Source organism: Exophiala bonariae, assembly GCF_035927105.1.
Source record: "Exophiala bonariae strain CCFEE 5792 chromosome Unknown scaffold_39, whole genome shotgun sequence".
Classification (NCBI taxonomy): domain Eukaryota; kingdom Fungi; phylum Ascomycota; class Eurotiomycetes; order Chaetothyriales; family Herpotrichiellaceae; genus Exophiala; species Exophiala bonariae.
The window spans coordinates 163,811-178,610 of NW_027042514.1; the positions used below are offsets into that span (position 1 = coordinate 163,811).

General features: G+C 49.4%; 5 protein-coding genes across 5 annotated transcripts; all 5 read left to right on the forward strand.

Annotated features, from left to right (window-relative positions):
- Positions 1–70: 70 nt before the first annotated feature.
- Positions 71–2,620, forward strand: LTR84_009501 (uncharacterized protein; the record flags this gene model as incomplete). Its single annotated transcript, XM_064853041.1, has 1 exon — positions 71–2,620. The coding sequence occupies one exon, from the start codon at positions 71–73 to the stop codon at positions 2,618–2,620; it is 2,550 nt and encodes an 849-aa protein (XP_064700804.1).
- Positions 2,621–7,671: 5,051 nt separating this feature from the next.
- LTR84_009502 (uncharacterized protein) lies at positions 7,672–8,166 on the forward strand (the record flags this gene model as incomplete). Its single annotated transcript, XM_064853042.1, has 1 exon — positions 7,672–8,166. One exon carries the CDS (start codon positions 7,672–7,674, stop codon positions 8,164–8,166), a length of 495 nt encoding a protein of 164 aa, XP_064700805.1.
- Positions 8,167–9,042: 876 nt separating this feature from the next.
- Positions 9,043–10,063, forward strand: LTR84_009503 (uncharacterized protein; the record flags this gene model as incomplete). The annotated part of the gene is made up of 2 exons (XM_064853043.1): positions 9,043–9,181; positions 9,282–10,063. 2 exons carry the CDS (start codon positions 9,043–9,045, stop codon positions 10,061–10,063), a joined length of 921 nt encoding a protein of 306 aa, XP_064700806.1.
- A 651-nt stretch (positions 10,064–10,714) lies between these two features.
- Positions 10,715–12,016, forward strand: LTR84_009504 (uncharacterized protein; the record flags this gene model as incomplete). Its single annotated transcript, XM_064853044.1, has 3 exons — positions 10,715–10,763; positions 10,834–11,543; positions 11,609–12,016. 3 exons carry the CDS (start codon positions 10,715–10,717, stop codon positions 12,014–12,016), a joined length of 1,167 nt encoding a protein of 388 aa, XP_064700807.1.
- Positions 12,017–12,952: 936 nt separating this feature from the next.
- On the forward strand, positions 12,953–14,614 carry LTR84_009505 (uncharacterized protein; the record flags this gene model as incomplete). Its single annotated transcript, XM_064853045.1, has 4 exons — positions 12,953–13,433; positions 13,494–13,623; positions 13,676–14,302; positions 14,377–14,614. 4 exons carry the CDS (start codon positions 12,953–12,955, stop codon positions 14,612–14,614), a joined length of 1,476 nt encoding a protein of 491 aa, XP_064700808.1.
- Positions 14,615–14,800: the final 186 nt, after the last annotated feature.

Sequence of the window (14,800 nt, forward strand, 5' to 3'; positions counted from 1 at the left end):
TCAATTCTTGCACTCACCATCCTGCTTGCTTACCTACCCACGATGAATGACTGCGGTTGATCCGCCCGCCATGGACTACCAACAACCCGCTGGCCTTGCCCAAGCCTCCGACCAACCCGGCCGCACCATCTTTCCTCAAGGCCCGGCATTCAACCTCAATGACTTCTCCGATCGTGATTTCATAGCCAAAGACTTCATTGAATCCCTCACCGAAAGTGCCCAACCCTCCAAGCGACGTTCACATGGCGCGGCTGCTCCTTTCGACCCCAAACCCTTGATTCGTACCTTTGAACAGGCTGCTCGACGACTAGATGACCTGTCGGGCGAATTAGAACAGAGTGAAAATGAACTGTCTGCTGCGGTAAGAAAGGCAGAGGCTCAGCATGCAGGAAACACCGAGACTTTGGGTAGAAAACTCAACCAGACAATTGAAAGTTTCCAGAAATTGGACACATCTTTAAAGTCGGACAGGGGTGAGAGATGGGGAGGTAATGTCGCCGTCGAGACAGGCCGACGTCTGGAAGAACTAGATCGACAAAGGAGAAGGGCTCTTGATGCCCACTTCCTGATCGAATGCTGGGATGAAGTCAGTAATCGGGGCGAAGTGACTCTCCTGGAGAACCTGCGACGGTCTGGAACCGGCGAGGGAAAGATCCGATCTGCTAACATCGCAAGGCAGCTCCTGAGAATAAGTCAACGCCTTGATCCCAAAAGTCACGGTCAAGTAAATGGCACAAAGACTGTTGGAATTACAAATGGTGTTGCAGGATCCAAGAATTTCAACACTCGAGAGATCATTGAGAAATTCATCGAAACACTGGAGAATGATATGCTCAAACTATTCGACGACTTTTACCGGCGGCAGAATTTCGAGGAAATGAAAAACTGTGCCATTGTTTTACAAGATTTCAATGGTGGTGCCTCAGTCCAAGCATCCTTTGTCAATCAGCACCAATTCTTCATCGACCGAAGTAATTTGGTGACCGATGAAGTGGGTGGGGACCAAGATACCTGGATTCATCTTTCTGATCCTGATGCCGAATTGCCAGGTGTGGAACCAGGCCTACAATCACTGATAGATGAAGTAAGAGTGGTTGTCCAGGAAGAATCAGCGATTATCAAGAGAGCATTCCCATATCCCGAGCAAGTTCTAGGCAAGTTTGTGCAACGTGTATTCCAACAATCCATCCAACAGAGATTGGAGCTCGTACTAGAGAAGGCCGAGTCAGAGTCGACCCTGGCGTATCTCAGATCCCTGCAAGCAGCAAGGAGCTATATCAGTATTCTAGTGGAGGACCTCAAAGCGCACGGGCTGACGGAGCACCCGGAGACTGTCACATCACAAACCAGTCAATTATTGGACCAACAGCTCGACGAACTATTTACTCCCTACTTTGGCGGATCAGCCTACATTGACAAAGAGAAACACAACCTGCAAGAATTATACAAATCACTGTTGTTCAAATTCGAGCTTTTTCACTCGAGAAGACAAAAAGAGCCCAAGACATATCTCGCGTCTTTGAGAAATCGTGGTCAGGAGCTTCTGGCTTCGGCAAGGGAAGCTACGGACGCGTATGTCAAGAGCCTGGATCTGGAGAAAATGTCGTCCACCCAGAAAAGAATCCTTCTATCCGTTGCCGGTCTTAAAAGCACCGACAAATCTTTGCCTGAAATTGAGCTATCTGAAGAGAATGGAAGGCTACATGTTGCCTTTGCTAAACGAATGCTCAAATGGCTCGCCGAAGGAGTCCGTCGAGGTCTTGAGCTCGGCGGAGGCTCCGAGACACCCAAGGACGTTGCGGCTCTGTTGAACCTGATCATTAAGAATCTCATGACAAACTATGTCGAAGTGTCTTTAGAAGCCGCAGCAGAATCCGCCTCATCGGCCGAAAACACGAAACGGGAACCAGACATGTCCTACCTAGGCAACCTACGGATGGCAGTGCACATCACACATCTTGTCCACAGCTGCATCAACACACTGCTGATCCCACTCGCAGCATCGAGCCTCACAACCCGACGAGAAATGGAAAAGAACACACGCACAGCCATCGTGCGCGTCGAAGACCAAATTAACACGATCGAGCAACAAACCGTCGACGCGATCCTCAACTGGACATCGCGATTGCTCACCAACCAAGCGCGCACCGACTTCCGGCCCCGCGCCGACAACGAAGCCCTCTCCCTCGAACAAGCCCAAACACCCACGTGCGACAGCGTCTACAAATTCCTGCACAACTTCTACGAAACCTCGGCGCAGTCCTTCGACGGCGCGAACCTGAACACGCTCCTTGCCGAAGTGGCCGTGGGCTTCCGCTCGCAGATCCTCGAGCATTTCAAGAAATATCAGGTCAACCGGATCGGTGGCGTCATGCTGGCGCGCGACATGAGCCGCTATGTCCAGCTGCTGCGGTCCTGGAACCTCGACGACGGCTTCAAAGCCAGTCTGGAGATCCTCACCGAGTTGGCCAGTGTCTTTGTCTTGCATCCCGAGGCGTTGAAGGAGAGGTTGAGGGGCCAGGTGTTGGGGAACATTGGGAAGGAGAATCTCAGGCCCTATTTGTTGAAGAGGGATGATTACATGGAGGTCGGAATGCAGAGTCTTTTGAATTCGCTTTAGGCTGGGCCAAATGGGTGGAATTAGGGTGCTTGTCAACCGACTGGCATCGATACTAGGCATTTACTCGGCTCATGGTATTTTTATACATATGTACTTCGTTCCTCGATCATGACGACTTCCAAAAAATGACACGCTAGTGCTGCGAGTGGAGATTCAAATAGCAATACCCATCATGCTCGATCCCAGTCCACGGTTTATTCTATTCCTCCGTTGACGTATGTGTTGTACAAATGTCAATTGTACCCATCTAACGCTCTTGTGTAACAGGTCTTGATCGTTGTGTTCGGTGCTATACATGCGGGAGACGTCCACAGTATGTTGCGTGCTGGGCGAAGAGAGAACGCTGCGGTGTATTACCTCTCCCGCTATTGTCGTTCGAGATCGGTGCTTTTGGAGCTGGCTCTGTGGGCGAAGCGCCATGTCGACAGCTCACGTGGGGATCGATTGATGTGCAGCCCTTTGCCTTCGGAGCGCCACCATTGAATAAGACAGCTCTACTGTCGAGCGGTCGCTCCGCTACTCTCCCGTCCATCCGACATCCAGCATGATTATATCTTGAACCCGTACGTGGCCATGCAATCCTTGTACTTTGTCACCAGACTCTTGCAGTCCTCTTGGGGATCGTCGGCTCGGGAGAACAGCATGCACTCATCGCGAATGGATTTCTCGTCTTTGCATACACAGCACGGCTGTTGTAGGAAGACAGACATGTTAATCTCGGGACTTGAGAAAATGAGGGGGCAAATCATCAGGTCGCCGAGGTTCGAGGAGGAAGACCAACCTTGACCTTTTCGGTTGTTGTAGGCTTGAGCTCACATGCGAGATTTTCTGGTGTTGACGGCTGCTCCAGAACTGTCGAATCGAGGTCAAATGTCAGTGAATGATCCTTGCATTACAAATCCATGGTGGAATGTCTTCTTCCCTGATGTATGGGAGAGGTGTAGGCAGCGGGGACTCATGGGCGACGGACATACTTGCAACAGATTGTGGCGACAAAGCGGAACTGAACCAACCCATTGCGACAGTGTAGATAGCGACGAAGGGAGTGCTGAAGGCGAGCTCTTAACGTGGAGTGAGGAAGAAGACGCAGACTAGAAACGAGTGAACAATTAATAATTGGAGAAGCAGCTGCCGTTCTTTAGTCGAGAAGACGTCATTGGATCGTTAAATCGGCGACAGGCTAGGCTATATTCGGTTACGGCGTTTCCACCAGAAGAGAGCGGCAACATATCGTTTGGTTCGAAGCAGAGCTGGCCCTGATCCCTTTTTCAAAAGTGAACTTCGCCATTGCGTTTGAAGCTACAGTTTGCTGGTTGCTGATAGCTCTTCCCTGTTCTGACCCTCCGTTCAAATCGATGTGGAGATTGTCAGGTCCACCAAAGGACAGATGACATCTGCAGGTCAACCGTTCAAGGAAACGCAATTTAGGTTGCAGATCTACCGTGCTATGCACCGGTCCGTGCAACCCCAAATGAAGGCACGTCGATGCTCTTTGGACGACTAGGCCTAAGAAGAGGTCCGGTAAATAGCAGTTTATGCAACGGCTTTTGTACAGTGCCAATCCAGTGTGTTGGACAGTCATAACCAAAGCTCGAGCCTACTCAACTTGTCATAGTAGTCAACCATGGACACCACTACTCAGCCTTGATCTTCAACAACTGAAGTCTGCCAAACATCATTTGTGATTATTGCTGCAAGAGGCCTGTTAACGCCAAAAGCACTGGTGATCTATATAATATGGCCGCCATTGAGGCTGCCTCCTCGGTCGACCTCACTAGCGGTATTCGTCGCCCACCACCATCACTCCTTTAAGGTGGTCTCATCCCTTTCATTTCTTTTTTTGACCTGTAACCACTCCTGCATTATGCATTTATTAACCTCAGTGGCCGAGATGGCTGCTCTTACATTTCTATTAGTTGAGATGACTTTTGGTGAATTCCTAACGACAACCATACAACCGTGTACAGAGGTATCTAATCTGGCATTCGCCCCGATCACTGTGACTTCTCAATATCAGCCTGTCTCAACCTGCTATGCCAGTACGGCGTGCATTAAGGGAAAGTGTTCGACTCTGTATCCCTTTCGAACCTATCCATTCTTATCCACTGTCATCCCTGCAGCATGGAATGGAATGACTGTACAAGAGTCGACAGTGACCGACGTTAGACAACTAATCCGAGTAGCAGAGCATCTGGAGACACGAACACTCCTTACCGCTGCTCCTACCGGTAATGGAAGGAATTGGGCGAACTGGGTTGCGCGGAAAAAGCCTGACCTAAAATCAATTACTATTTACGAAACGATAACAAAGCGTGCGGTAGCACCTTTCGACCAATGCGGACCCCTAGCTGTTCCTGGTTGGGATGGCAGTGGACTATGCGAAAAGTGTGACTATCTTGGAGATGGCAGTCATGGTCAACTCTTAGATATCATCGAATGTCGAAATGGGATCAATGCTGCCGGAAAAAGCTTTCAAAAATGCGCAGAATGGTATGAAACTTGGATCTCGCCGGCGCCTTCTTCAACCGTGACGACTAGCGCTCTCTGCTCGACTCAAGGTAATATTGACAGTGCAGGTATCTATACATGGACGTTTTCTCAGACCGCCTCTCCAGTAACTATTACGGTACCTTCGAGGACCGTAACCGCTACTGTTCACAGTCGGGTTACGGTTTCCGTAGATCCCAAGTATACTTATACGATTCCTGGTCATCATTGGAACGCCTATATAACTGAGTCGTTCGCGGGTCCAACTGTTTTCAACTTCAATACTTACATTACCAAGGTCGTTGTTGTAAATATTCCCATCTTTACTCAACGTGCAGAAAAGTAAGTTAACACCCTCCCCTTATTTCTGGCCGCATGGAGGTTGAACATTACCCAGTCCCCGTAAAGTGCCTGTACCCACAGGCTCCAGCAGCAATAGAGATGCAGGTTGGCCATTGTCTAATGAGAATGGTGACTCGTTCTACATTGGAGACTCAGGGAAGGGCTGGGAAGACTGGTCTCCCAAGATCAAGCCCGCACCAGCGACGAAGACGGGTGTGAAGACGTATACGTGGGCCAGCTCTGCCTCAGCTAGCTCTGGCTCAGGTTTGGAGCAAACCACGCCAACGAGAACCACAACCACAACCACGTCAGTGAGCACAGGTACCTCAAACTTCCCACAAACGCAGATAATTTCAGGTCAGAGCACCACAAGCTCTAGAGGCTCCAGCATGTCTACGACCACTAGCACTACCTCTAATAACCTGTTGGTATTATCAAACACGGCATATTCGTTTGTTAGTTCCTCCACATCGAATGGCCCAATCCAAGCTACAACTATGAGCACATCGACTTTGACCACTGCTTTATACTCGTCCACTACATCAAGCCCTAGTTTCTCGATTAATCCCGTTTTCGTGACAACAACGACAGCTGCTTTGTCCTCCACAAGCTCTTCGACATCTGATGTGACCTCTAGCACCGACTTCGCCGCTTCTAGCTTAACAACAACGTCGCCTTCATCGAGGAATGCTGTTGATCCTAACCAGAGATCCACGACATCTTTAGGATCCACGACATCATCTCACTCCGCAACCTCGTTCATAACAACGACACCCTCAATGACAACTTCTGCCCCAGTCGTTACCGATTCGGCGGGTACAATCTGCCGAATCAATGCAAACCTTTGCTTGAACGCGCAATTGATCACTACGAATGTAATTGCAAGTATAACCTGTCCCCTAGGCAATGGAGCGATTTGCAGTTTGAGCGACTTGGTAGATCTGGTACCGCAGCTGTTAAGCAGCAATCCCAACATTCGATCCATTATCCTTGCAGCTAACCTCATCCTTCCCAATAACCAAGTCCTCGGTCTCAGCATCACGACACAGGAGCTACAAGCTGGCATTCTCGACGGCAGACTGACCTCGCCTTGCAACGTCGATGAAGCAACAACCATCATACAAACGGATGGAACATCAACCTCTATAAGCATCATCCCGCTGAGAAGCTTCGTAATCGTCGATCCTATATGTCCCCTTAAGCCAACATCCAGTTCTGTATTTGGTATCTCGACAGGCTCGAGCACCAGCGCTACCATGACTACCACTACCACTAGTTCGGCTAGTTTATAGCCATATTCTGTACCCAGGAATATAAAGACAGCCCGGCCCTCTTCTTGATGGTGAGTAAACCACAAATCAAGTCCTAGCGCGCTCCGTAAATGCCACCAGCGCTGCAATATGGATTGCTGAGGATTAAGAAGACACCACGAGGCTGGTACTTCTGGACTCCGCCGATTGTGGGGGCGTTTTCCTGCGAGTAAGACATCTAAATCGGTTCCTCATTCATGCCACGCCAAGCCTAGCTTGCTCAACACAATCTTCAGCCACAGATTACAAAGCGCCAGGAAAATAAGAAAACGAGGTAGATGATGATCTCATCAGGTTCAGGTATCTTGCAGAACATATCGAATAAGGCCGACCAAACCGCTGTGCCCCAACACCTCCGACGGCGATATGTTGGTGCTTATGACTAACCATTCTGCGACTCTCGCAATTCAACTGCGGGGCTAAACTCCTCTCGGAACTTTATCAGGTCGATCTTCATGATATTCACTATCAATATGTTTCTAAAGAGGGCTCTTTCAGCTCTTAATGAGCACTTGTTATTCAATACTGAAGGCGTATACGTCGGTCGTCTGATGCCACACGAGGCTGTGCAACAATGTGAATCATTTCCCCGCTGTTCAGTCAAGTGGGCGACGAAGCCTCGAATCCTGGAAATTGCGCAGTTGAGTGAAGAAATACTTGGACATCATTCTTTTGACCGGTTTGAATACTTGCTATATTCCTATAAAGATGGCGGGTTCTACTCAGCGTACATCAGGAATATATTACAACAAGCCTGATAAAAACCACAACTCCGACGAAACTCTCCGACGAAACAGTGTCCTCTCGACCATCGTTAGCGAACAAATTCCCAATTGCTAAACTGCACTGGAATTCAAAGCAGAAATAATCATTATCACACTATCCGTCCTCACACAAATAGACGCAACCACAATGGCTGACACATTCCACTTCGACGCCGCCCGCTTCGCCGCCACGTGCCACACATTGAGCACAGAAAAACTCCAAAACAACGAAATCCGGTTCAGCCGCTCCAAAGTAGCCAGTGGTTTTGGCCTGTTCTACGGCACCGTCGCCACCGCGGCGACGCATGGGGCTGCCTTTCCTATCCCGCTGTACTGCATCAGAGCATGTGAACTTGCGTCTCGCAAGCGGGAGCTCGTGCGGGCGGAGCTTGCGCGCCGAGGTGTTTCGCCTACAAAGACGACTTCAGGAGATGTTGGGCGTGGGTTTGGCGCAGCTTGGCTCGGCCAGCTTGTCTTACCATTCGCTGAGGGGTTGGCGGCTGATGGTGCTGGTGCTGCTGGGGAAGTCGCTGCAGGGAAGCATGTTGGCGTGGAGGCTGTTGTCAAGGAGACGGGCAAACAGATCCCTGGAGAATTGGTCACGGGTGCAGTAATCAAAGGGCATAAGGTGGTCAGGAAGTGATGGCGTCCATTGTCGTTCGAGGTTGACCTGCTGCCATTGGGTCGAGGCAGCCATTAGTACTATCAACATGTCATGGCGTAAGGTCCGGCGTTCGGCTAATGCTTCGAGGATGGCGTTGAGGTGCAATAGTTTAGTTGATATTTGAATATAATCTTCACTTCATGTCGAAATCGAATCCTGGTCGCATGTTTTCATGGGACGACCCCTGTTCATGCCCAGCCTTGCGGATATGATATCCGTGTCCTCGTCCTCATCCTCAACCACCTGCGTGCTTCAAGGTACTTGTTTACAATTCCAAAACAAACAATAGAAACCACTGGGGAAGATTCGAGATCCATGTTCAGCCAGAAGTTACTATCCCGAGGGATGAATCAATGATTAATGGATTCGAAGAGGCTCAATTCTCGTGCAGGGTGCGAGTCCCGCCTATCAAAAAGCTCCGATAACCAAGTCTTATCATGGGGGATTTCTGGAAGCAAATTCCTATCAACAAATCCACGAATCTCGTACCTGCGCGGAGAAACCAACCTGCTGGCTGAGAGCAGGCGATCTGCCATACGCTCTGGATCTGCATCTGAACGGCGGTCCAGATGATGCTTTATCACATTGAATACCCTGTGATTGGCCTAAGGAATGCTGAGGCAGGCTTGAACATTCTCCAACTGCAGCCTCAACACCGTCGAGATCTTGCTTCTCCTGGGAGACTGGATTGCACTAACTCATAGATTGGCGTTTATTGTATTTTATACGTACACTGACAACTAGCTTTGAAGTCGTGATACATCTTCCTCCCTCTGAGTTGACGAGCATTCATCAGCTTTCTTTCTCTGACCCTCGAATCGAAGAGAGATATACCTACTAGCGCAACCCCCCATAATGCCCGATGCGATGTCGATACAGGAGGAGTCAGACCATTTTTCGCCTTACCGATCGGATGGAAAGCTCTATGGTTTCGTGTGTGTTGTCACGGGTGCAAACATGCCGGTAGGAGGGGCTATTGTGACAGAGCTAGCAGGTGCGTTACACAAACAACTTGCAAAAGTGTGAGGGCTTGAGAGGATGTCTTTCGGGTTGGAGAGTGTAAAAAGTTGACATATAAATGCTTCGATATGCAGCTCATGGCGCAGCAAGCATCTACGCATGCACGGCAACAGACCAGCCCAGCGGCTTACAATCTACACTGTCGAGCCTCTACCCAAACACCAAGATCATTGATTACCCGTACTCCATTTCGAGCGAGCAAGACACCTTGACTCTAATCGACGAAGCTCTAAACACATTCGGCCGACTGGACGTATGGGTATGCAGTTCAGGACTCCTTGGCCCGCCGTCAATCGATCAGACCACGCCAGCAGACCTGCAAAAATGCTTCGAAGCAAATTCACTCGCGCCGTTCTTCGCCCTGAAGTATGCGCCTCACGCGATGCAGAAGACCAGCCCCAAGGGAAACTACGCCAATGCTGCGCCCAAGGATCGTCGCTACGGGAGTATTATTGTCGTGAGCAGTACGGCGAGCACTTACGGCGGCTGCTGGGGACCTTGTTTCACGATGAGTTCTCACGCTGCGTTGGGTGTAGTCAGGAGTGGTGTTGCCGTGCTCAAGGGGACAGGGATCAGGATCAATGCGATCTCGCCGGGTCAAATTGACGTGGGTGTGAGTTTGAAGGACGGTTATGATACCCGGGGATTGGGCATGGGTCAGCAGTTGCCTCCGGCGGAGCTGCAAAGCCCACAGGCTCAAGCGATGAACATTGGTCTCGAAAGAGCAGGTCTACCACAAGAGGTTGGACGTGTTGCTGGTTTCCTTGCCAGTGGCTTCAGTAGCTACATCACGGGATCTAATATGGTGGTAGATGGAGGTGCCAGTGTCATGTGTCCTTTAATGGTACCCATATAGACTATGTATCGCCTAGGATAATAGGATCATGGTGAGAAAATGAGCCAGGCTGTTGTTAGAACACTAGGTTGGTATGTAGGGGGTAACTATCTAACAGTACCGTCATAAAAATTGGATAAATCGGTCCTGCTAGCGAAAAAAGACCCCCTTGAACCTTTGCAGATCCTTCTTCTGGGCACCATGTAAATGATCAAAGAGCTATAGAATGAAAAGCATAATTGATGATAAGGATCGGTGCCATGAGCTTTTAGTAAGTGTTTATTTTGGTGAGAAAATGTTCGATTAAATGAGCTGGGCACATCGCTGCTACTTCTGGGAACCTAGGGAGGTCAAACAGAGAAAGGCAAGACCATTAACGGCTAGTTCCTAGAGCCTAGTTGTATTCATGACAATTGAGGCATGTCTCGCTCCTCGAACATTGATATTGAAAAGTGGAAAGCCCAGGCAAAAATTAAATTGAAGAGTTCCTTCCGAAAGTTGAAGGTGAGTGTCGGCTAACTTGCCTGTTCCATTCTAGGAATAGGCCCAAATCTGTCGAGGTTCGTGAACTTTTTGGAACTCGTGCTTCAAAGCCAGCATACAACGGAGGTGACATCTGATCTTCACGATCCGCTTCCTGGAGTTTTAACGGACTTGAGCCATATCCAGAACATGGCTCCTCGTTCAAGAGGCGCCCAGCGCATAGCCGAAGCATTAATATGTAGGCGTCCTACCCAAATCAAACCCCTACCCGCATAGACAAGAATCAAAACTAATACGATACTTCACAGCACAATCATCCTCCAGAGTCCCAACGTTACACGTCTGCCGCTCATGCCGTGTGGCTCTTTCTCTCCCTTTCTCACAGTCTCTCCGCTTGGCTTCAACCGCAGCCGCACGAGCGACCCATGACACACCACCAATCACACAGCTCTCCCCGTCAGGTCCTGAAGCATCACCCGCGCCACAACCTCTCTTCACCATCAAGGCAGGTATTGTAGTTAGCCGGCCTCCTCTAATCACACCCGATCCTCACCCTTTCGAGACCGCATATCATTTGTACCAACGTCGACTGAACGAACGACTCGCCTTGCCTTTTAGCCAGTATTTCTATTACAAAAAGAACACTCCAGCCGTGGAACAATGGCGAGCGAATCGTCGCGCACGCGGTGGTGCAGCGGCGAGAGACATCGGCAACTATAATGCATATACTCCCGAGGCTTGGAACGATGAAATCCTGGTCGGTGATGACACCGCACAGCCAGCTAAGATTGTCGAGCAATTGATTGCTGAGGAAGGCCGCTCCGAAGAATTTACCGGCTCCGGAGATCCACGATACGCTGGGCTTAAGCGGAGAACGGAAGCGGATGAGAAGAATGATCAGAAGAGCCTCGAGAGAAGTCTGACACGGACGCTGTATCTGCTGGTGAAGACTACAGGTGATGGTGGGTCTTGGAAATTTCCTGCCGGTACTCTGGCAGAGACGGAGGGTTTAAAAGAGGTGAGAAGGGATTCATGATTTTTCAACGAGTTTGAATAAGATTACTAACATGCCGTGTCTCGCAGGCTGCCCAGCGCGTTCTTTTCGCATCTTGCGGCGTCAATATGAACACTTTCTTCGTTGGGAATCATCCTGTCGGTCATTATGTACACCAATTCGCCAAACCGCAGACGCCCGAACCTGCTGCATCCACACAATCAAAGGCTCAGGACTCCAAAGCAACCACCGAAACATCAAAAACAACGTCAAAGACCCCGTCTAAGCAAGGCCTCGCAGCAGCTCAGGATACCACGCTTGTTGACGGGGAGAAAACGTTTTTCATGAAAGCTAGAATACTGGCTGGTCAGGCAGATCTTAGCATTGCGCAGAACAAGACTATTGAAGACTTCAAATGGGTCAGCAAGGAGGAGCTGGAGACACTGGTAGCTCCTGAGTATTGGCTGAAGATCAAGAATATGCTTGTTGCTCAGTAATGGAGACGAGGACGCGAAATGCGTGTCTTGTATATTGAGTACTTGTCTGGCATGAGAGGACCTCAATGGACTATGGAGCATACTGACTGTATTATACATTCGGAGTTCTGTCTAGCTGCGACACTCTCTGGATCATGGGGCGATCTAGCCATCACCCCTTTTTTGTAAATACTTCAAATGATGTCTAAATATATGAGACACTGTATTCCTCTTTCGCATCAAGTTTTACCAATAGGGCAGATAAGAATATGCTATTCAACCTGTTCTGCCATCAACGATGATCTGAAGGACACAGCTCGTCGATGCGGTGAGCATAGGTATCTACCTAGGTACCTCCCTTAGGCAGAACAAGGCTGAGCTTGCCATTCTTGGCATATCTTCGCCTTCAAATTGACAACGACTTAACATTATCAACAGAGTTTCAGCATTATCTACCTTCCAAATCCGTCCTGAGACTCCGATGCAAAGTACGTATCACTCAATCGAAGAATGGATGAATCTGCTGGATTCATTCCGCAAACGTCGATCGAGTCTAGCAAACTCACATTGGCGGCTCAAATCACGCCATCCAATGCCTGCAACGCACCATCGATGATGATCCATCGCCCGCGCAGATGCGCTAGAATATCCATTAGATGTCATACTTGCATCTGAATGATCGACATGGATCCCATTCTCCAGGCGATCCATGATGATATGCAATATCACACTTCTCCTATGTCATCCTTTTGGTTGGTATCTATTAATGACAGGTAAGGATCCTCCTCCATCCTCAGGTGTGATGTTTTCAATCTTTCACTCTTCTACCTGCGGTTCATGTTCTTTGCTGTGATCGGACAAGCCCAGTTATTTTGAATCTGTCGCCGTCTTTAAACTCTAGGAGCCAGCAAGCTCCAAGCATCCGATAACAACCAAGCTTCTTAAGCTCCAGCCACCATGGCCTCGGCGCAAGAAGCGGTACTCAACACAAGCGTTGGAACGCCTGCAGATTCAACCAATGAAAAGCAGCAGGAGAGCAATACCAGCTCCGATAAAGAAATCGACCTAGAAGGTGTCAATGAGAAGGCTCTTGTTCGAAAACTTGACCGGAGACTCCTTCCACCTCTCACATTACTCTACCTTTTATCGTTTCTGGATCGTTCAAACGTGGGCAATGCTCGTATCGAAGGTCTGGTAACTGATCTTCACATTACGGGCAACCAGTATTTGACGGGGTTGACGCTCTACTTTATTGGATATGTACTCTTTGAGGTTCCTTGCAACATTGTCCTCAAGATATGGAGTCCGAGGCTCTGGTTTCCCACGCTCACAGTGATTTGGGGTGTAGTTGCGACGTTGATGGGAGTGACACAGAACCGAGCTGGTTTCTTTGCCGTTCGATTCTTCCTGGGCGTGGCTGAATCAGGGCTGTTTCCAGGTGTGTGCCCAATCCATGGCAGGGAACAAGCAGATTTCGGTGCTAAATGACATTCGCCAGGCATTGTATTCTATCTCGCCATGTGGTACAAGCGTAACGAGAGACAATTCCGTGTCGCTTTGTTTTTTAGTGCGGCTTCGCTTGCTGGCGCATTTGGCGGAATTCTGGCATGGGGAATTGCACATATGCGGTTCGTCCAAGGCCCATCTTCAACCATCCACAGTATGCTAAACTCTTTCCAGCGGCGTCGGCGGCTACGGAGGCTGGAGATGGATTTTTATCCTCGAAGGATTGCTCACCATAGTCATCGCTGCAGGAGCTTACTTCTTCATCTACAACTATCCCGATACGGCCTCATTCCTAAGCGACAGTGAAAGGGCAGCAGTCCAACATCGCTTGAAAGAAGATAGCGATGCGACCGAAGACGAAGCATTCAACTGGCATAATGTCCGAAAGGCATTTACCGATATCAAAGTATATCTGTACGCACTGGGCTTCCACACCATGTCACTTCCCCTATATACACTATCGTTGTTCTTGCCCTCCATAATTCGTGGTCTTGGGTACACTGCTGCGCAGGCCCAACTGATGACGATCCCACCATACGCCATTGCATTCGTCGCGACGATTACGTCAGCAGTACTCTCAGAGAAATACCATTTTCGCGCCCCGATCATCCTAGGATCGACCTCGTTCGCCATCATCGGATACATTCTCCTGCTCACCGACCATCGCCCTGGAGTCTCCTACCTCGGCACCATCTTCGCCGCAACGGGCATCTATCCCTCGGTCGCACTGGTCCTTGCATGGCCCGCAAACAACGTCAGCGGACAGACGAAGCGTGCCATCGCGAACGCGTTGCAAATCAGGTACGTGATCGCATGTTTTTGTAAATCGACTCGATTACAGTCATAGACTTTACTAACTTTTCCGCTATTCATAGCATTGGAAATCTAGGTGCTGTGCTGGGCACACAGCTGTACCGGACCGAGACAGCCCCGAGATACTATCTCGGCCATGGCTTCGCGCTCGGGTATCTCGTAGCCAATCTCGTGGTCGTTTCGACGCTGTGGTATGTCCTGAAGCGCGAAAACACCAGGAAAGAGGCTATTGATCACGGTATTGATCCGGGCACTCCTTTCTCTGGTGATGATGATCCGAGGTGGAAGTTTCATGTGTGAACGCTTCCATTGTCTCGGGTGGCGGTAAAAGGCAATCTGCGAAGCGATAGACTATTTTAGCGACCACTAGGGATATATTTGTGGGCTATACTGTGTACAGGATAAGCTATGTCTACTTAGTAGTATCTCAGGTGAGCTGATATTGCTATACATGACAAATAACTATTAGGTATTCAATTTACAAGA